At 43.7% G+C, this 21447-nt stretch overlaps 3 protein-coding genes across 6 annotated transcripts; 2 read left to right on the forward strand and 1 right to left on the reverse strand.

Annotated features, from left to right (window-relative positions):
* Positions 1 to 1456: 1456 nt before the first annotated feature.
* Positions 1457 to 10089, forward strand: LOC108235683 (RNA polymerase II elongation factor ELL-like). The gene is made up of 12 exons (XM_017415834.3): positions 1457 to 1751; positions 4341 to 4385; positions 4504 to 4625; positions 5115 to 5275; positions 6020 to 6318; positions 6436 to 6560; positions 7250 to 7733; positions 7820 to 7907; positions 7986 to 8052; positions 8294 to 8465; positions 8967 to 9011; positions 9099 to 10089. Exons 1-12 carry the CDS (start codon positions 1617 to 1619, stop codon positions 9225 to 9227), a joined length of 1872 nt encoding a protein of 623 aa, XP_017271323.1. The 5' UTR covers positions 1457 to 1616; the 3' UTR covers positions 9228 to 10089.
* Positions 10090 to 10658: 569 nt separating this feature from the next.
* On the forward strand, positions 10659 to 14992 carry d2hgdh (D-2-hydroxyglutarate dehydrogenase). Of its 2 annotated transcripts, none has more exons than XM_017415846.3 (10): positions 10659 to 10840; positions 11089 to 11452; positions 11553 to 11610; positions 11682 to 11821; positions 11916 to 12109; positions 12383 to 12551; positions 12636 to 12779; positions 12863 to 13005; positions 13428 to 13593; positions 13685 to 14992. In XM_017415846.3, the coding sequence occupies exons 2-10, from the start codon at positions 11125 to 11127 to the stop codon at positions 13945 to 13947; spliced, it is 1605 nt and encodes a 534-aa protein (XP_017271335.1). In that variant the 5' UTR covers positions 10659 to 10840; positions 11089 to 11124; the 3' UTR covers positions 13948 to 14992. The 2 variants fall into 2 exon arrangements, with proteins under 2 accessions (XP_017271335.1, XP_017271343.1); XM_017415854.3 differs by having other exon boundaries at positions 12887 to 13005.
* Positions 14187 to 21146, reverse strand: acvr1l (activin A receptor, type 1 like). 3 transcript variants are annotated; one of them, XM_017415868.3, is made up of 10 exons: positions 20991 to 21146; positions 18748 to 18831; positions 18312 to 18566; positions 18006 to 18214; positions 17666 to 17765; positions 17273 to 17419; positions 16702 to 16977; positions 16353 to 16550; positions 16055 to 16185; positions 14187 to 15561 (listed from the first exon to the last, which is right to left on the reverse strand). In XM_017415868.3, exons 2-10 carry the CDS (start codon positions 18818 to 18820, stop codon positions 15430 to 15432), a joined length of 1521 nt encoding a protein of 506 aa, XP_017271357.1. In that variant the 5' UTR covers positions 18821 to 18831; positions 20991 to 21146; the 3' UTR covers positions 14187 to 15429. The 3 variants fall into 3 exon arrangements, with proteins under 3 accessions (XP_017271357.1, XP_024860953.1, XP_017271366.1); XM_025005185.2 differs by having other exon boundaries at positions 18006 to 18211; positions 20987 to 21143; XM_017415877.3 differs by having other exon boundaries at positions 20987 to 21143.
* Positions 21147 to 21447: the final 301 nt, after the last annotated feature.

Consider the following 21447-nt stretch of genomic DNA (forward strand, 5'->3'; position numbering starts at 1 on the left):
TGTTCACGCCGACAAACACAGATTCCCTCATGTCAATACGTGTGAAAACACGAGGAAATGGAAGTGGGGCACGCTAAAATTAAACTGTTTTACATTAGGACATAAAACAAAAGTTAAAACAGAATTAAACGCGTGGATATTTTACTTGCACGTAAGGTTTTATGAGTTGGTTCCTAATCCACTGAATAATTTTGACAGATCTATAGTTAGAAAGGAGAAGGTAAACTCTCAAACAGGAAAAAGTGTTTTAGGGCCGTTAATGGAAAGAATACATGAATGAAGAAATGAATGAATGAAAGCCAGTCAGGGGTTTGTGTGTTAGATGAAATATAATTACAGTTTAACCTCATGTAAAAGAATATGTGCATTTTGAGGGGTATGGTAAGCCATTTCATCATATAATAGACAAGCTCTTTAGAGCAAATTGTTTTTTCTAGTTACCCAGAATCCCATTTGTTCTATTTACAATTAATATTTCAGACATGTTAAATATCATTCTCACAAAGACAAATGACGTGACTTTTTTATTAATGTATTTTACAAACAGAAACACGTTTCAGGAAACGAACAGCCTCATTGTCGTTACAAATCAGTTTCCCTTTTAGGACATCCAGATTCCAGATATTTCTAAATTAATTTTGAATATTCAAACAAACTAAGTGGTAAAAATGTCATCAAGGATGTTCAAAGTTTATTTTATGAATAAATAAATGGAAATTTTCAAACAGCAGTAACTAAAATACTGACTGTCAGCATTTAATTACAAATATCTGCAAAGATGTCTGCTAATTTCAGCATTTAGGCTTTTAGCTACTGCTTTGCTGATCTTAGCTTGCAACTGCTAATTTTGGCTTTTAGCTTCTGTTTTGATCATTTTAGCTTTTAGCTATGGTTTGGTTCATTTTAACATTTGGCTGTTATTAGGTTTCAGCTAATGTTTTGTCAGTTGTAGCTTTAAGCTACAAATCTGCTAATTTAGCATTTAAGTTTTTAGCTACTGTTTGGCATGTCCTAGCTTGTGAATACTGCTTGGCTAATTTTAGCTTTGAGCTTTGCTTTGGTTCATTTTAGCATTTGGCTGTTATTTGCTTTCAGCTAATGTTTTGCCAGTTGTAGCTTTTAGCTACTGCTCTTCTAATCTTAGCATTTAGCTACTATTTTGCTGGTCCTAGCTTGTAACTACTGTTTTGGTCGTTGTAAGTCCTAGCTAATTTCAGTTTTTGTTCTGCTCGTTTCAACTTTACCAATTCAGTTTCCCCTTCTTCAACAAAGTTTAGCAAATTCATTCAGCATATTCGCAAAAAAAAAAAAAAGCAATTTCTCCATTTAGAAGAGCTGTTCGAATATATGTTACAACGGCCTGCCTTAAAAGGGAAACGCAACAGTCCAGGCAGGAGCGGTTACGTAAGCCGTACGTAAGTCTCCCCGGACCAATGAGAGCTGTTCTGTGTTCTGCCGTCATGACGTAATGCTCTGTACTCCAGAATAGCGCGCAGCGGAGGTGCAGCTACATTCACGGCTCCGCGGAGCGCTCTCCTCCGGCCAATGTTCGCTCATTCACGTCGGACTGGTTCGGCTCGGGAGATTTCTGACCGGCGCGGGAGGAATGCGACGCGATGCTGGCCCTGAAGGAGAACCAGTGTTACGGACTGTCCGGCGGCAAACTGAGCCTCGGCGGCAACGTCTCCGTTTTCCACGTAAAACTCACTGACAGCGCGGCAAGAGCTATCGGTGCCTTTCAGAGCAGCAAGGTGGGTCGTTGTGTTGTGATTTAACCTCGGTTCAAGCCCTCAGGAGCCACATGGGGGGCAGCTCTCTGCCGAGGAGGACGCGAAAAGCGAGGCGGCGAGACAAAAGCCGGGTTGTGGTTTAAATTCCGGCCGAAGTTCGGCGGCGCCTTCCCCGGTCGTTGTTTCCTAAAAGCCCCCCTCGTAGGCACGGAATGGTGATACATGTTGCATAATCCAACGCGGAAACGCTCCCCTGTGCTGGGAGGCTTGTAGCGAGCTGCCGGGGAGTATTAGGAAGGCTAAATGTGTCGAGGACGGAAGAAAGGAAAGGTTGAGGGGGGTGAAAGCAAGCAGTGGGAGGGATTTTATTTTTTTTGGTGGTGGTGGTGTGTGTGTGTAGGGGGGGCTTCATTTGGGGAAAAGCAGTGATTTTATTTTTTCTGGACAATGATTGAGTTGCAGTCATGACTCGTGGATGAAGGATGGACATCATAAAACCCAGACAGACTCAACACCAAATATTTCTTTTAGCCACAACTAAACCAAATGCTGCAGGAAGTCCAAAGCAGTCATTAGCTGTCCACTTCCTGAGTGGTAATTCCTTGTAATGATGGTAGGAAGCTCCACAGTGATGAAACCACACACACACGTCTCTTCTGATGAACAGTCAAAACCATACTGCTGCCTTCATGCTATGATGAGACAAAACAGAGAGCAAGGGTGAGGAGGGGGGGTCAGCTGCTTCTGCACACCCATGTGGGTTCTTCTTTATTTAGCTTGGACTGTGGCGAGCTCAGAACCTGGTCGGTCCGAGCACAGGTCCAGGGCAAGAAAAGGACCAAAAAAAACAAAAACCCACCCTCCACATTTATGCTGCAGGGCCAGAGACCTGGCAGCCGCCTCGAACCGTGCACTCGTCAACAGGTGGATTCACAAATCCTCTCCAGGGAAAGGTCAGAGGGATTCCGGGCGCTGCATACTTTCCGTCCGAGCCTCTTTGCGCCGTCATCCTTTCGTGTCCCTGCAGGCTGATTCACACCTGGTTAGAGGTGGCAGGGTGATGTGATGACCTTAGCCAGAGCTCTGTTTAAATAATGAAAAGGTCTGGTCTGGTAATTAAAAGTAGTTTTACGTTTTCATTGCAGACATGTTGACTTCAGACCAGATCTGTCCTCTTTAGATATAATATATGAACGATAACAAGTGGCAAAGAGACGATTAAATCTCTTTACTGGAGGGAGAAATATATGGCAGCGTCACCTGCAATGGCATGGATCTCTTAAAGCAATAGCAGTTTTTATGTGTTTTGAATTATTTATGGGATAAATGTACCCCAAACAACTTCAGTTACCTGCTGGCTGCTGTGGTTTCAGCCATGTAATCCAGGACAGATGTGTGTCCTGCTCTTGGTGCTGAGTTTTGAGGTGGGACTTCCTCCACCTGCTCGGCGTTACTGCAGACTCGTAATAAAGCCGTCTTCAACCTGAAACCCTGCCGAGTACATGAGAAGTTTGGTACTTGGCATGTTGGCTAAATCTTTTTACTCAATTCCCAAAAAGTTTGGATGTTGTGTAAGAAAGAGAAAAAAAAACAGAAGGCAATGATTTTCAAATCTTATAAACCTACTTTTATTCACAGTGGAACAAAGTCTGTTCTGGACATCCCTGATGGACTCAGGAACACTTCCACAGATCATTGTCTGTAAACACAGTTCACTGTACCATCCACTAATGCTGCTTAAAGCTCTATCAGGCAAAGAAGAAGCCAGATGTGAACACCATCCAGAAACACTGCTGTCTTCTCTGGACCAAAGCTCATTTAAGATGGACTGAGGGACAGAGGAGAACTGATCTGTGGTCAGATGGAGCCAAATTTAAATTTGTCTGACTCTCTGATGGTATGGGGGTGCATTAGAGTCTCTGTCATGGGCAGCTTACACATCTGGAAAGGCACCATCAGTGCAAAAAAAGTGACAAGAATGTCACACTCCCAACTTTTTGGAGATGTGTTGCTGCAGTCAAATTCAAAATTCCCTAATTTCATCCTAAAAAAGGCACAGTATCTTAGTTTAAACATCTCATATGTTCACTGTCTCTCATTGTGAATTAAACACGGGGTTGGTGAGATTTGAAAATGATTGCACTCTGTCTTTATTCACTCTTACGTAAAGTCCTAAGCTCTTCAGAACTACGGGTTGCAGACATGAACTGGATCTGCTCTGCTGTCTTGTCTCCCAGAATCAAAAGAGCTCGGCTTCCTTTGATTGCAGCCACCAGAGACGTATTGTAAAACTAAGAACAATACGTGTTTAAAGTTCTTTTTCCAACCACTGAAAAAAAAAAACCCCGTCTGTATCTAAAAGAAAAAAACCCAACTATTCACACTTGCAGATGTGTGAATAATATTCGCATAAACCCCTCCCTTCAACATGACCCCAGCTCAGGGTCAGGCTGCAGACGGGAGGATTAATCACTTCATCAGCTGCTGAAAAGCTTTTATTTCACTGTTTTTTTTTTTTTTCTTCTGTCCGTTTTATTGGCTGTATATTATTTTATATATATATTGTCAGAAGCAGCAAGCCTCTTCACACCTTTCTCTTTTCTCCTTCAGGGCTTGTCTTCCCCTCCTACCATCTGTTTCAGTGGAAATCAAGGGGTGAGAGGAACTTCCTTCACCGCTGACTTACAACAAGCCATTAAGTGCGTTTCATAGGTTTTATACATCCGAGAAGACGTTAATTCTCCGCTGTTTTGTTCCGTCTGCCCTCCCGCAGAGAATCACCATCCCTTGCTCGGAGAACGGCGACGAAGTGAGGATTTTCACCTTTGGGGTGACTCACGTTGCTTGCGACAATCCACACGGAAGCTTCGACTGCGTCAAGCAGCACGGCATGGGGTAAGATGCGACGACAAAAACGCACACGTGGCTCACGCTTTGTTCAGCGGAAAGTGTTTTTTTTTTTTTTCACGTCAAAGCATTTGAGTTTAACGAACAAATCATCTTTTTAACTCTGGTCCTGTCTGCAGCAACTTAATTTGGAAGAACTTAGTTGTTAGTAACTGTCTGTACGAGTTTTAGCATACTAAAAATGTTTCTAGTTAGAAAATCATCCTGCTTTTAGTGCCTTATTGGCTTTAATTGTCAGAAAAATCCCAGAGTTCCTGGCTGCACGGGTCACGGAAAGCTGGGAAGAGTTGAATTTTTTTGGACGTTTAATTAAATCCTGACAGTTTTACAACAGAAATCTGCTAAAAGTTGGTTGATGAAAGCATGTCTGCACCTAAAACGATCAGAAACTATTTTTATTAGGACGACAGGTAAAATGTAGGAGGCGGCCTAAACACTCTGAACCGACTGTCTATCCCTCCTCCTCCTCCTCCTCAGTGCTGCCGAGGAGCTGTCATGTCTCGGGGTGATTCAGAAGAAGATGACGGTGAACGCCACAGATGACTCGTACGATAAGGCTCGTCAGAGCTTGGCTCAAGCCGAGGAAGAGACACGCAGCCGGGGGGCCATTGTCATCAAAAATGGAGCGCGCTACCAGGGTAAAGAATACAAGGAAACGCTCCGAACGTGCACGCTTATACAACAAACTCCAGCTCCTTAGCTGACTAGCCTAAAGACAGTTTTGTCCTGTTCTTATAACATCCAAAAAAAACCCACATTCAGCCATAAAAGACCGGTTGCTTTGGCAACAGCTGTAGTAAACAGACATTGTGTTTGCTTCCCGTTTTGTTTCCGCCGCGCGCTTTGTGTCCGTCTACCTGACAGTTCAACACATACACAAGCTCTGTTTGTACGAACCGTATCAATGCATCCACTATGTTTGTTTAAGAAGCAATCATACAGTAAAAGCAGTGACAGGGCCTTTTTATTTCTGCTCCTGCTGATTTTGCAAGTCCAACCACCAAACCACTTCCTCCCCAGCAGATATGCGAGTCGCTGTCGTCTTCCCTCAGTGAAAGCACACATGACACGCTAATACTGTGTTACGTGCGAGGTTCGATGAGTGTCAGTTCAGGGGAAGTTTAAAAAAAAAAAAAAAACTACCTTACTCATGACAGGCTTGCGCAACTGTGGTTATTTCTTAAATTAGACGGCTGCTGTTTGCTCTCTGAGTTGTGCTTGTGCATCTTTGTGTCCCGGCTGTGGCTTTCTGATGGGGTGAAATGAGGTCTGCTCTATTTATTCTCTCTCTTTCTACACTTCTTCTTCCTCATCCAGCCTAATAAAATATATATATTTTTTTTTGGTAGAGTTGTCAACAGTGTTTTTCACTTCCCCTGCAGGTAAGAAGGTGACGGTGCGAGCTCCAGCCCCGGCTCTGGCCAAGCTGACCAAGCCCAAACACTCGTCTCACCCGCTCCTCGGCAGCATCAAGAGGGGCGTCGGCGTGTCGAGGCAGAGGAAGGGTCCCTGTCCTGTGAGCAGGACGAGCGGGGAGGGCGTCCAAGAGAGGCCCCTCAGGGAGAGAGTCATGCACTTGCTGGCCCTGAGGCCGTACAAGAGACCCGAGCTGATGCTGAGGCTGCAGAAAGATGGACTGACGGATGGAGACAAAGACGGACTGGACTCTGTGATGACGGAGGCAATATATATATTTTTTTTTGGCAATTTTCCCTAGTCAGCCTCAAATAAACAAGCATATAAAGAAGTGAGGAGAGTTGAGTTTGATGTTTTTTGTGTGGCCTGTGTTTGTCTGCAGGTTGGCCAGCCCAGTGGCAGAGACCGTACGTTTGTTCTGAGGGACAGTCTTTTTAAGGAGCTGCAGAAAGACTGGCCGGGCTACTCCACAGGGGACCAGCAGCTTCTTAAACGCATCCTTGTCAGGTAAACGCAGATAAATCTTTTAGGAAATAAAAGATATGGTCAACCTTTCCCCCCCTGAAAGCCACAAAAGCTTCAAACTGAGTAAGAACTTCAGGTGATACGCGATGTGATGACACTGTACCATAAATACAGCGGTGCCACATTTAGATAATCACAGTTTAGTGGTTACTACTAACTGAGTGCTCGTAAGAGAAGGAAACGGCAACAAACGGTTACTTTTAGACATTAAAATATGTTTGGAGAAAGTCAAGGAGCTCTCCAAGGCTCATCCTCGTTATTGGTTTCCTCCCTCAGCCACAGATTAACAGCTCTGCAGCCGAACGTCACCTGCTCACAGAACACTTTATAATTCAGGGGAGCAGCTTGGACGAAACCAGCAGACGGTGAACGGATGGTAGCTACGCTCGCCGTTTATTCAGAATTCAGCGCAACACCTACCCAGCATGGCTATAACACTTTTTTTCCTGTGGCATCAGTTTGAAATCAAACCTCAGCTGGGTGGTTTACACTCTGCTGTTTCCTGTGGAGTTACGTAGAGCTCTTTTTCCTGGTAGAAGAGGTGACTTTTTTAACCCTGATGTCACATCTTTATCCCCTGGGCTGCCACTACAGCAGGACCTGTTCATTAAAAACATTTAATAACTGGGGGAAACATTCACCATTGTTCACGTACAGCTCTTTCGTTGCAGACGGCTTTTCCAACCACAACAAAACCTCCTCTCGGTTCCCAAGGCCCAGGTCAGCCCGCTCCGAGACACCCCCAACTCGTCCCCAGCCCACCGTCCAAGACTCGCCCCCGTCGAGGACTGCACAGACCCGCTGGTCAGCAAGAAGCCCAGAATATCCCACTTGTTGAGCAGGACGGCAAGAGAAGATTCCGAGCCGAAGCCGTCTAGACACGCGGCTCCTAAAGAGACAGAAGTGAAAGCAGACGACGGGCGAGGAAACTCACTCGATCCCAAAAGACTCTTCGACTCGCTGTCAGCAGTCTGTCAACAGGAAGCAGCGGTGGATAAACGACTGGAGCCAGACGATTCTGCTCAAGAGGGGCCGAAAGACCCGACAGAACAACCGAAAACAGACTCTGATCGCCCCCCGTCTCCGCTGACAGTGCCCGATCTGAGCAGACACACGGTGAAAAAGAAGAAGAGCAAACACAAACACAGGGAGCATGTAAGGAAACAGTTCCTATCACATTACGTGGCTTTCCTAGTTCATGAGACGCACGTGGTCATTTTATTTGTATTTTGTGTCTCAAGGACAAAGATGGATGTAGAGAAAGGAAAGAAAGAAGGAAAGACGACGGTTTAGAGGTTACAGACGACAAAGTCGCTCTGGACTGCACAGGTGAGGGCTGGCAGATTTACAACCCGAAGCATCAAGTTTTCTGTCTTCTTTCAACTCGCTGACGTTAATCTGTTTCAGAGCCGAGTGAAACATTGTTTGGCTCTAATGTGTCTCAAGAGGAAGCTGACGCAGCAGACTATTTAGTGTAAGTTTGGTTCTTATTGTAGTTGCTTTCCCTACAAGCATTGATGGTTATTTTGCTCTCTTGATCAGCTCAGAATTTTATAAAATCACTAGCTGTAATTTGTCCTAAAACTGGAAGCCCGTTATACATGGGATTAAAAAGCTGAAGCTTCTATTTTTGAAGGATTTTCAGATGGGCTGGTTGTCTCTTCGGGGTTGATCGATTCAGTTAAAGTGAGGGTAGTCTTTCCTTCTCCGAACAGGAAGTACACGGCCATTTGCAGCCACAACCAGAGGCAGAGCTACAAACAAGACTTCAACAAGGAGTACAGCGAGTACAGGGATCTACACGCGCGCATCGACGGCGTGACGCGGCAGTTCATGGAGCTGGACATGCAACTCAAACGACTTCACCACGACTCGCATAAATACAAGGTAAACAGCTTTTGGCTGTTCCGTTTTCAGGGGTCTCCACAGTGAGTCATCCTCCTCCATCTGACTCTGTCCTCTGTCCTCACTCCGGCTACCTCCATGTCCTCTCTAACTGCATCCAGATGTCTCCTCTTTGTCTCTAACATCCTTCTACCAATATACCCACTGTCCCTCCTCTGCACATGTCCAAACCATCTCAGTCTGGCCTCTCTAACTTTATCTCCCAGTCCTTCAACCTGTGCTGTACCTCTGATGACCTCATTCCTAATCCTGTCCATCCTCGTCCCTCCCAAGGAGAACCTCAACATCTTCAGCTCTGCTACTTCCTGTTCTGTCTCTTGTCTTTTTGTCTCCAAATCCTACAACACAGCTGCTTTCACCACTGTCTGTAAACCAAAGAACTGCATGTGTGTAATTACTTTATTTGTTGCCACTTGAATGGTTTTAGATTTATTGTACTTGACTGACTGATACATTGGATTTATTCACATTTTTTTCTCACAGACGGTTCGGAATAAAATTCTTCAAGAGTACCGGAAAATTAAAAAGGTAACTTTCCTGTTTCAAGACGACTTTACTCAACAGTAAACACATCCACTTTGCTCAAAGATAATCTTTTTTTTTTCTTTCTTTTAGTCGAACCCTAACTACAATCAGGACAAGGTTCGCTGTGAATATCTACACAACAAACTGGCTCACATCAAGAAACTCATATCAGACTTCGACCAGCAGCAGCTCACTGCAGACCACGACTTTCCCAAATGAGGAGCTCGACGGGAGGGAATTAGTCGAGAAACATTTAGAGGCGACAGAAGTCCCGCGCTGCTGAGCTCAGTGCCGACAACTTGCAGTTTTCATGGCGGAACGTCGTCTGAAGAGATCTGCAGCAAAGGCCGGCACAGTTGGGGGTCAAAGGTGAAATTCAGCGATCTTTGAAATGGATTTCTTAAAGGGCTGATACGACACTAACCTGGTACTGCCGCAGGCGAAAGAACGGAACAGTTCTGCGAAAGCTCTTAAAACTAGAAACAGACGTGGAGACACGGTGCTAAGCCTAAAAACATTTGTAGAGCCCCATCAAACGTGTTTTCTTTTTTTTTTTTTGATGAAGTATTGTTAACGTCTTCGGTTTTCTGGTTCAGTGTTCACCTTTCAAGCTGAGAAAACTGCATGCTGTACATATTCAGAAAGATCACACAAATTGTCAGGTGAGGATTTCTTGTAATGGCAGCTATGATGCAGACGCGTCCTTAAAAAACGTCTGTCTTTCAGTATTCTTTGGGTTTAGTGGATTATCACTGTTCTTGGTTCTCCATCAGCTGGTTCTAATGAATCTGTTGTTCCCAATTTAAACAGGATTCATTGTTTTTCACTGGTCTTATCCTTCAGTTTGTATTTGTTTTTATCTTCTGTCATCATATAGTGTTAGCTTTAAGTGTAAGCGGGGAATGTAAATTATGAGCCACACACTTAGTTTTCATAGAAACTAAATTACTGATGTAATACTGTAGGCTGAGATGTGAAGAAAATGCATGCTGTGTTTCTCACAGAGTGCATGATGAATAAATTAAAAGATGTTGTCAAGTTTTAGCAAATAAATTTGTACTGAGTTTTGTTTTTGTTTCTAGATTTGGTACTGTCTCCAAGTTTCTTCCAGATCTTTCCTCAGTTGGATCTTATTGTGCATTTTTTAGTTTTAAAGCCTCTCCTTCAGCTCTATAATCATTAATCTGTTGGTAATTTATGCCATGTTTACAGCTCTTCTGCAGCACAAAATATGAAAAATATGTTTAGTTTAAGTATGTATTATCTACTATTATATGCACAATCAATTGCAGGCTGTTGTAGCCTTTTTAATAATACAAAATGTGGACAATTTACCTCAACAAGCAACATATAAACATTCATTAACATTATTTTTACTTGATGCAGAGTACCTAGAAATATGCCACAATAAGAGAAACTGTGCAATGATGTTGTGCTGAATTATCAGCATTTTATAGATTTATTTGTAGAAAGTGATTATAAACCAAAACAATTTCAGACAAGATGCAGAACAGGAATGAAAACGTTCAGTTGGCTAAAAAGGTAAACAAATAAGACTAGAAACCTCATTGGCTGCTGCATCACCTAGAAAGCTTTGCGCCTATTGGCTCAATTTGCAAGCCGCTCACTGATTGGTCCGTTCTGTTGCTTCTGTTACCTTTAACCCCAGTCGCAGCTTCCGGCACTCGCTAGCATGCTAGTTGTAAACAAACTCAAGTCTTTTATTTCTCGCCTGCCCTTGAACCCAATGACAAATGTTGGACAGTGATATGACACGGAAAACAAAACAGGACGTGGACGGAGGGCTGCGCGTAATTAGGTGAACATTTACGGTGAGTAAAACACTATTTTTCTTTTGAAAGCGCTTCAGCTAAGCTAACAAACAATGCAGGTGCCAGAACATAAAGTGGCATTATTAACTACTGTATGAAGCTATTTTGGTCCTAAAGGTATAAGTAATATAATTTAATTTGAAATGTTTCTGTTAAGACATTTGTCAGGGTGCTTTATAAACATAAGACGAAACACCTTAAGTTGAAACTGTAAGCTTATGCCTAGTTTCAACCTTTTTATCCTGCAGCTTGTCTTGCCACCTCTTCATACCGTCACTCCAGTCATGTTGAGAATTCTCCAGAGAACATCAAGGCTGAGAAGAGCTCCAAGACACTTGTGCCTCCAAAGCCCTGCCTCATGCACAGCACAGTTTTTACCTGTGGGCTCCCAGAGGCCTCCCCCCATCTGGGGCTCTGCACAGCTTGTGCTCTTTTCCCACAAGTTGCACAACGGAACGGATCAGTCTCCCGCTGCAGCTCCGGAGAGACGGACTTTCTCCAGAGTATCTGAGGACGATTTGGCCTTTTTCAGGAAGATCCTACCAGGCAGGGCCATCACTGACCCTGACCTGGTGGAGTCCAGTAATGTGGACTGGCTTAAGTCTGTGAGAGGTGAACCATAGACCTGAATTAAACCTCTTTTTGCGTTGTGTAACAAATAACTCAGGTTTATTGTGTTGTAGATTTTATTATTTTATTCGTACGTCTGCAGGGTCAAGTGAAGTGTTGCTGAGACCTCAAACAACAGAGGAAATATCGCAAATTCTCAGGTAAGCGGCAAACAGTAAGTACATAAATCCAAGTGTTTATCTCTTATTTTTTGTTGTTTTTCATTTAATAGATACTGTAACAGTCGCAACCTGGCTGTAAACCCTCAAGGAGGTAACACAGGGCTGGTGGGCGGCAGCGTGCCAGTTTATGATGAGATCATCCTCTCCACCTCCCTTATGAACAACATAGTTTCATTTGATAACATCTCTGGTAAAATTCAAACTTTTACCCAAAACAAACGATCCGTTACAAAAAGGGGGAAAACGATTTGAAAATCATGCTTGGATGTCGTTTTCTTTTTCAGGTATTCTTACCTGTCAGGCAGGTTGCATTTTGGAGAGCTTGTCCCTCTTCCTGGAGGAGAGAGACCACATCATGCCACTGGATCTTGGGGCAAAAGGCAGTTGCCAGATCGGGGGCAACGTGGCAACTAATGCAGGCGGGCTGCGGCTGCTGCGATACGGCTCATTGCATGGCACGGTTCTGGGCCTTGAAGTGGTGAGCACGTATATATGAGAAACTCTGAGCATTTTTAGAAAAAGCTGTGTAAAAATTATGCCCTTCTGTTTGCTGTTGAATGGACAAACCCTCCTTTATTTTTTCTATTTGTTTGTGAACTGCCGTTTGCTTTTTTGGCTCCATTATATTGGTCATTCTGGAGCCAGAAGTGACGAAATTTAAACAAGTTCCAATCATCAGCTTCATGTCTGACAGCAGTTTGTTTTGTCTTCCGTTTATGTGTCCTCCTGATGATCCGGGACACCTGAGTAGGTGCTGGCAGATGGACGGGTGCTGGACTGCTTGGCCACGCTGCGAAAAGATAACACGGGATACGACCTGAAACAGCTCTTCATCGGCTCAGAAGGCACTTTGGGAGTCATCACCGCCGTCTCCATCCTTTGTCCTCGCAAACCAAAATCTGTTAATGTGGTTTTCCTAGGTGGGATTACCGTCGTTTCTCACATCTGTGAATGTAAAGAGACAGCTTCAAAGTGTTGAGTTGAGTCCGTGCTTCTGCTTTTAGGGTGCAAGACCTTCGAGCAGCTGCTGAAGACGTTCCAGCTCTGCAGAGGCATGCTGGGAGAAATTCTGTCCGCCTTCGAGTTCCTTGACAGTGAATGCATGAGGCTGCTGAACACACACCTCAAACTGGCCAATCCCATCTCTGGTACACATCCACACATGCATACATGTGACCGGTAGGGGAGAATCAAACACATAAAAGCCAGTCTCTTTTTCTCTGGTCTGCAGCTTGCCCCTTCTACATTGTTATAGAAACATCCGGATCCGATCCGAGTCACGATGCGCAGAAGCTTCACAACTTTCTGGAGGAAGCAATCACGTCATTGTTGGTTACTGATGGGACTGTTGCAACCGAGGAGTCAAAAATAAAGGTAACCTCATCTTTTGGTTCTTTAAACTTGTACCTTTTGTGAGCTAACTAAGTAAAAGTGCCATAACACAAATGAGTACGTTTCATTATTTGTCAGTTCTTTAAGTAGTTGTTTTAGTTATTAGACAATTGAGATCGCACAATTACTTGTCATTTTTTACAGGGTTAAATTATTTCACTGAACTAGTTGCTTAAAACCAAATAAACTCTTCTCTTTAAAGTATTACTTAAGTATTTAATAAATGAATGAGCTTAAGAATATTCTTAAGAGACCATTAATGATTTGGAGGGATCTTTGAGATTTTTTAGTATAAAATCACATTTCCATGTTCTTTTTTTTTTAGTATAAGTTGGTCTCATAGGTAAAAAAAAAAAAAAAAAAAAAGATGGATGTATTCAGCCTTTCCATTTCCACCTTTCCAGGCCCTGTGGTCTCTGCGTGAACGCGTCACTGAGGCGCTGACTCATGAGGGCTTCAACTACAAGTACGACATTTCACTTCCCGTGGAGCGGATCTACCAGCTGGTGACAGACACGAGGCAGCACCTGGGAGGCCGAGCTAAGAGTGTGATGGGATACGGCCATCTTGGTAAGACCTCCATGTTTTTTTTTTTTTTGTTTCTTTGTTTTGACCCCTTTTCCTCCTCATCCTCATCTGTCGTTCCCCACCCACTCTGTAGGTGACGGCAACCTCCACCTAAATATCACTTCTCCCGCCAAGGACCCCGCCCTCCTGGCCACCATCGAGCCATTTGTTTACGAATGGACCGCCAGGTACCACGGCAGCATCAGCGCAGAACACGGACTAGGCCTGAAAAAGAGGAACTACATCTACTACAGTAAGTCGAGCCAGGCTGTGGCCCTAATGGGTCACATCAAGGCCATGCTGGACCCCAAAGGAATCCTCAACCCGTACAAGACTTTACCAGATAATCTAAAATGAATGAGGTAACAGAACTCTCCCAGGAGCTAATTTAATCTCTAACCTCACTACACATGGCTTGTGTGGTACTGATTTCCTTGTCCTGGTGTACACTGTTGCACATTGATTAATTTTTAGATAAACTTTTAAAGTCCTGTCCATCTCTTTGAATTAGTAAAGAGCAATGATGAACGATTACAAAAAATATTCCTACAGAGATCTAATAAAATCATAACACAAGCGGACAAATTAGGCAACAGTGCAGTAAATGTTTTATTACATATAAAAAAGACAAAGCAACTTTTTTTTTCCTCCTTAAAACAAAGTCAGCATTTGTGAACTAACTTCTTTGTACACCTAGGCAGCTTCTTAGTTTTAAAAAACGAGTTCTTAAATAAAACGGTTTCCAATGAAAACGGACTGTTTCGCTTTATCATTCAGCCATTTTGTACAGTGGGGCATTACTGGAGACAAGGGGGCGTCCGGTTTGCTACATAAAGACTCCATCGTCATCGTAATTAATAAATGATGGGAGGAAAAAACAAAACTAGCTGCATTACAAGCTGGTTCCTCTCTGCTTGGTCTTAGGAAATGTGCCCAGCAGAGAAGATATGTTCACTTTATTTTCCTATTTAAAAACACAAGTTTCCATTAAGAGCTACTTTTCTTCTTACGTTTCTTCTCTTTAAACCACCAGTGTAAACACGTAGCTGTAGTGTTTCATCCAGTAATTTTCATACAAGAAACGTCCTGTTTTTTCCCCAGTATTTCTCATCAAATCACTTCCCATCTGATAGTGTCATAAAGGGTATACAAAGTCCAATAAAGTTGATGCCTATATGTGTTTACAGTTTCATACACCAGTCCTACATATATCCTCAGTAGTGTGGTAACAGTGGAGATTTCATACATAAATATCATAGTACTTTTTTTAAAAACAAGGTTGAATCTAGTGGCTCTTTTTCCTTTTGGATGTGAACATTTTATGTTTGTGGCAACAGTTGGCTTGCTCTAATAAAGCTAAATGAGTGGAGTAGGTTTGATTGTCTCTGAGCAGAACGCCACATGCCGAAGATGAAAAAGAATAAAATAAATAAAAACGGTGGCTGGAGATCAGAAACTGAACAGCAAGAGATGCTCGGTATAGAGTGTTTTTGACGTGTGGAGGAAGGCCAAACCCAGAGCGGGCAAACATTGTGCATTAAAGCAATGTGACTGGGTCGTACGCTGCACACCGCCCGGTCACATTGTGTAACAGACCACAGTTCAGGTCAGTGGGAGCACAGTGACGACTGGTTCGTGTCCCACAGCAAAAGCTGGCTTTTTTTCAGACTCGACACGTCCGCACATCTTTTAGGGCTTCCAAGTCAAACAGAGGGATGTCAGTGGAAGGCAGCCGCAGGAAGAGGAAGAGAGAGGGAGAAGGTTAACTAGGAGTCTTCATTGTTCCTTCTGATTACTACCCCCCCCCCCATGCAGCTGCCTCCGACTCCCCTCTCCTCCTCATGACTCCTTGCCCTTCTCCAGAGAGCTGTGAATCTTGTCCAGAGTCTTCTTGATGCGCAGCGCCGTGAGCCGGGCTGAGGGGTTCTGGTACCAACACTCCTTCATCAGTTTGACCAGAGCGGAGAGCGTCTGCGGGACACAAAAGGACAAAATGTGAGTCACGAAGCAAAAAAAAAAACCCGTAAGAGGAAACGCTCCAAGGTGACTGCAAGGGACAAATAAAACAATTTTTAGCTACCTGCAGTGTCCACCTGTCTCTTTAAACCACTGATTTACGGTTTGTGCTGTAAGCTAATAAGAGCTTTTAAAGTTTGCAACCTCTACAGGTAATAACTTCTATAAACTGGGTTTGCTTGAGTCTTTTAAAAGCTAAATGTCATCCAAATTCTAACCAAAATTCGTCATGATTTTGCAAACACTTTGTCGTTTAACAGCTCGTTCTTTTATTTGATTATTTAAAGAAATATTTTAACCAAGAATAGAAAATAACTTCTAATGCCTTCGTTATTAATCCTGCATCTGCTGCTTACCTTATTTTTAGGATTGCTTTTGTTTTATACACCCCTAAAAAATATCCATGTTAAACTGGAAAATCAAATTACTGCAACATATTATTACTCACGGGGTCTGAAAACCAGCGATTGGGAATGAAAGGCCTCTGCTGCTCCACACACACCACTTTCCTCATGTCCTCAAAGCTGGGGTCATTTGGCACCTGATCGTAAAACGGAGGTTTGTACTCTTCGACGATGCCTGCGAAAGGACATTTTAATGATAGAATCAGCAAAAAAAATACAACAGCTTTACAACAAAATATATATTCTTAGCCACAATACCATATTACAGTCATATTGACAATAAGGCATATAAAGCAGGACTCCTTGCGTCGCCCGTCCACAAGGAGCTGCACACCCACTCACCGTTGCTGTACGTGCGTCTTGCTATCTCCCACAGCACCAGTCCAAAGGCCCATATGTCAATTCGCTTGTAGTCGTCGAAGCAGTCGGTCTGAATGGTTTCATCCAGCACTTCAGGTGCCATGTAGCGTTTGGTGCCAACCTTCGGATTGTTGCCCACATCCAGCAGGTTGTCTGCCTGGGAGTGGGTCACAGCCAGCCCTGGAACGAGCCATTACAGGCAACGTTACTGCCGAGATTTCAACGTGTAGCGCCTGCATTTCAGCCGTTCAAAGCTGGTCTGAAACTCTGCGCAATGTTAGACCCAGTACAATTAGCAATGAGCGCACGTGTAGTAATCTAAAAAGCTGACCGAGGTCTGCAATGCAGCAGCGGAGCTCCTTGGTCACCAGGATGTTTTTGCTCTTCAGGTCTCTGTGCGCGATGGCAGGTTTCCCCTCTGTGCCGAAGATCTCCGTGTGCAGGTGCACGAGGCCGCACGCTATCGACGCTGCCATCGCCAGGCCCTCGGACGTCTCCACCGCGACGCGCTGCAAGTAGTCATAGAGCGAACCGTTTTCGTGGTAGTGAGTGATGAGCCACAGCTGAGTGCTGGAGTTTCGAGAAGTCATGTCAGAAGCCATGAACTCTGAGGGGGGAGAGCAGAAACAGAAAAGATCAGAACACAACTTGTCCGATAATTAGTTCAGTTCTCTTGCATGTGCAGCACTTATTTAAGTTTATTTTAATTCAATTTAAATAATACATTCCAAAGGTTTGCGTAATGTGTCACTATTTTAAGACAAACATAAAAGCCATAAATAAATAAATAAATCAAAACAAATACGTCAAGACAACCTAATTGTCAGTTTTTCTCCTCCACAAGAATATGAAATATTTATTCATCATTTCCTCCAGTGATTAGGATCCACTGTCAGACTCACCCAGTATGTTTTCATGTCGAAGCAGCACCGTGTTGTAGATCTCCGTCTCTCTAAACCAGGACTTTTCATCTCTCGACGAGAAGATTTTCACTGCGACGTTCTCCCCCTGCCACTGGCCTCGCCACACCTCTCCGTACCGCCCTTTACCTGGAAAAAAAAAGAAAGAAAATAAAAACATGACTTGTAGTTCTGGTAGTTGGTGTGGCTCTCTTGTTTATCGACATGCTGCTGTCTGACTGTAGTCATGCTGCAAATATGCAAAGAATGAGTAACAAACAGCAACTGTGCATGAAGGACAGAGCGATCACTGAACGTATAACCGTTTTTTTCTTTGACAAAAACCATTTGAGATTTTAGTTGAATCATGCCAACGAGACGTGTGTCCCCACCTACCTACACACTCCACCAGACTGATCTGCCTGGCCACAGTTCTCTGGACGAGGAAGGGAAGACCTGAACCGCTGCCTGAAGTACATGAGTGATCCAACAGGTCCTGGAGGCAGAGCAGGATCTCATGTTATCTCATGTTCTTATAATTTTTCCACCAGTGAACAAACAACATTAAAGTGCTCCTGTTCTTGCAAAACTGCAAATAAATAGGCTGTTCACTGTTCAGATTATTCATGCCAAGTAAAAATCAGTTAAACCAGAAGGGGAAATGTGTCTCTTGAGCTTATGAACTCATTATCTCATTATCTAAGGACAACATGGAGAAAAAGGCGGTTATTCTTACTGCTAAAGTGCTGTCTCCTACGTTGGAGGTGATGAGCCCATCTCCCTGCTCGGTGTCAAACTCCTGCAGCCTCTGAAGACGGCCGTGGTGGAGCCTCCTGCAGGCCAGCACTGACACCACGGAGAGCAGAACCAGAATGACCACCGGGGCCAGAACAAAGAGAGCCAACGTCTCCACGCGGTACCGAACTGGCTCGCCTTCAGGGGCTGCTGGGGAAAAGGGAAGGGTGTCATGATGAGAACGTCTATTTAATGTCAAAGAAACAGCAGTTATCTTTCATGGTGACGTGAAGCGGTGCTGTAGAACCTGATGGGAGCAGAGACAGCAGCTGGCTCCTGGTGGTGTTGCTGTTGCACCGGTCCTGGGAGCAGCAGAGGATGGCCTGATGGAAAGACGGAGCCGTGGAGCACTGCAGGCGGATTTTTTCTGGACCTTCCAGACAGCCACGCTCAAACTCAATCCCACCGCTGCTGGTTTTAACGGAGGAGAAGCACCGGGTACCGTGGCACTGTGAGGCCTGGAGGCATTTCAGGCCTTCGCATACACACACCAGGTGTTCATCTGTAAAAGACAGGACATGCCCACCACAGACACTTCTTATTTTGGCTCCTGGCATGTTCTTAACAGTCAAAAGGAACAGTTTTTCAGTCATAAATACACAAAATGGTGTTAATAATCTTAAGTCTTCAGCGCACAAGAACATGTTTCAGACTGGAAGCAGCAGATAAAATGAGGGGAGTACCTGAGCCCTCAGATGATGCCAGCAGAGCCTGCAGGAGGAGCAGCAGCAGGACATGGAAACCGCTAAGACCCATGTTTCAGCGCACTAAGACAGAGGAGAAGCCAGACAGAGTTCAAATGAGTACACAGCTGCAAAGTAGATAATCACATTTACTCCTCTTCTGTGTTGTCAGACACCATCATGGCTTCAGGCAGACTGGAGGAAACAAACTATGATGGTGGAATGAGCTTCCTGCTCATCTTTCAGGGTCTCAAAGAGAAAACGTTGTGATTTGAATTAAACTATAAGCTTCGTTAGGCTTAGGTGTTCAGAACTACAGATTTAAACATTTTTCAACAAGCCTACGGTCTAAATACACCGGGAATATTTCAAGTCAGGTGGAGAGGTTGTGTGTCCTGTTGAGTGATGCAATTTCATCTGTCTGTCAGCCAATCACAGCTCATTTTTTAATCCAGCAATCCAGACTGAAAGGTTCTGAAACATTTTTGTTTTTTTTTTCTATAAAATGTCATAACATACATGATGAATACAAAACAAACTTTGCAATTTTTGCATTCACACCTGAGATTAGAAAGTGCTTCAGTTTCTTTTAAGTATCATCTCACACGACTGTGAGTGCTGGAGACAAGTTGGTGACTCAAAATTGCGGGAAAATGACAAGAAACCAGGCAAATTTGTCCGTTGCAGTTTCACTGAATTCACGACCAAGTGACCAACGAGCCGTGTGGCTGCGTTTTTGAAAATCACTGCCCATTATTGTGCACACGGCTTGCAAATCTGCATTCTTGGCCATGCGCAGTATTTTGTTGTCCACCTCCGCCCACATCACACCCGCCTCGGCTCGCATCGGCAGCTGTCCCCACATTTCTGATTTTATCTGCTGGAGTACACTTCTGAAACCAAGCTGGGCAGATCTGGACCCATGTTTCGATAATTATGATCGATCATCGTCGCAGCTTTTAGATTTCTACATTAGCCTTGAATGTTTTCTGTCCTTGAGTCAAAAACACAGCTGGAGCGCTCCCGCGATGAGACTCAGATTGGTTTGAGACGCCTCTCGAGAAACGCCGCGAACGTCACGAGACATCCTGGAGACTCCAAGGCGAACGCTGTTCACTAACCAGTTGCATCATATAAACAATTATTTCATGAACACTTGTCAAACATAGAACTATAAGTTGCACTAACACAAAAAAACTCACAAACATGAGCACTTTGTCCTGCAAAAGACTTTTGTGTCACACCAATGTTTAAGTCTTGTTTAGTGCATTTTAATGCAATAATTTCACTGTGATAGTCAATCTTTCTCATGTATAAAAATAACTTTGCATACCAAAGTCTGCTGCAAGCTAGATAACTACAACATGATAAAAGCACATCACAAGGAAACTCCAGTGTCAGTGATCGGTTACTGATCAGATTTTGCAGATGAATATTTTAACCACTAACCCACCAGACTTCAATTACAGGCCAGGGGGATACTCAAAATCAATACGAGAAAATGGGATTCAGCCTTTATTTCCCCTTGGTTGATGAAAAACAAAAAGAAACACAAGAAGGAGATAAAAAAGGACTGATATCTGGTCCTAATATCTGGACAGCTGGAGAAGTAGCGTCAAAAAGCAACTGTTTTCACTCAAAATTAGCAGAAAGAGCTGCAACAAACAATCAGTCATGTTTAGATGGTTTATAAAACACTTCATGTGTTTATTTTGTTCTTATATAATTTTAGAAAATGGTACAACTTTTTTAAAAATATGTTTTTATAATGTGTTGGGCTAGGTCCCCCGGTGCTTTCAGAGCCTAACACCGCCTCTGAGTTAAATTAAACAACTCTAAATAAATCTGAATTACCACAGAGTCTTTATTTTTTCGTAGTCATGTGGCTGCTTAATGAGCTAATATCTATTATTACTACAAAAGGGAAATGTAATCAGCCGTATCTGGTTCGTACCGAAGCGTGGACTAAAACACGTCTACATTTTAAATTTAAACACCGTAGTCTCTAGTGTCTGACCTACAGAGCCACCAGGAGCTGTTTCACTGTAAAGCTGCCCTAATGAAGATTGTTTGCTGGGGCCAACAGGCCATTAGCAGGCCGGAGTTATTGTCCCAACACAGGCGCCTCGGAGGCGCCGCTCGGACCGCCTGTTAGCCCTGTTAGCCGGGAAGCTAACAGGCTAACAGGCAGCCGCCGGAGACCAACCACGACCCGACGGATTAAAAAACAAACACACACCTACTTGGCACGGAGTGCAGCCTTTAGCTCATCCTGGGAAGTTTCTATAACCAGCCACCGGCTTTAAATCCCCGTGTTCGTGTCATTTGCAATGTAAAAATAAAACACCAGAAAGCAGGGCTACAGCCCAGCCCACCCCACCCACTCGCTCTTTTCTTCTTTAGCGACGCACGACGTCACCAAAACATTCTCCTCCAGATGCATCATGGGACGGCAGAGTCCTCCAAACCCAGGGTTTATTATACAGGAGTGTGCTTTCCTTCTGAGTCATTCCTCATTTCTTTATATTTGTATACAGGTGCTGGTCATAAAAAGTAGATTGATTTCAGTAATTCCATTTAAAAAGTGAAACTTGTATATTATATTCATACATTACATACAAACTCATATATTTCAAATGTTTATTTCGTTTAATTTTGATGATTACAAATGACAACAAATGAAAATCTCAAATTCATCAT

The sequence above is a fragment of the Kryptolebias marmoratus genome, linkage group LG10 (genome assembly GCF_001649575.2).
Source record: "Kryptolebias marmoratus isolate JLee-2015 linkage group LG10, ASM164957v2, whole genome shotgun sequence".
NCBI lineage: Eukaryota > Metazoa > Chordata > Actinopteri > Cyprinodontiformes > Rivulidae > Kryptolebias > Kryptolebias marmoratus.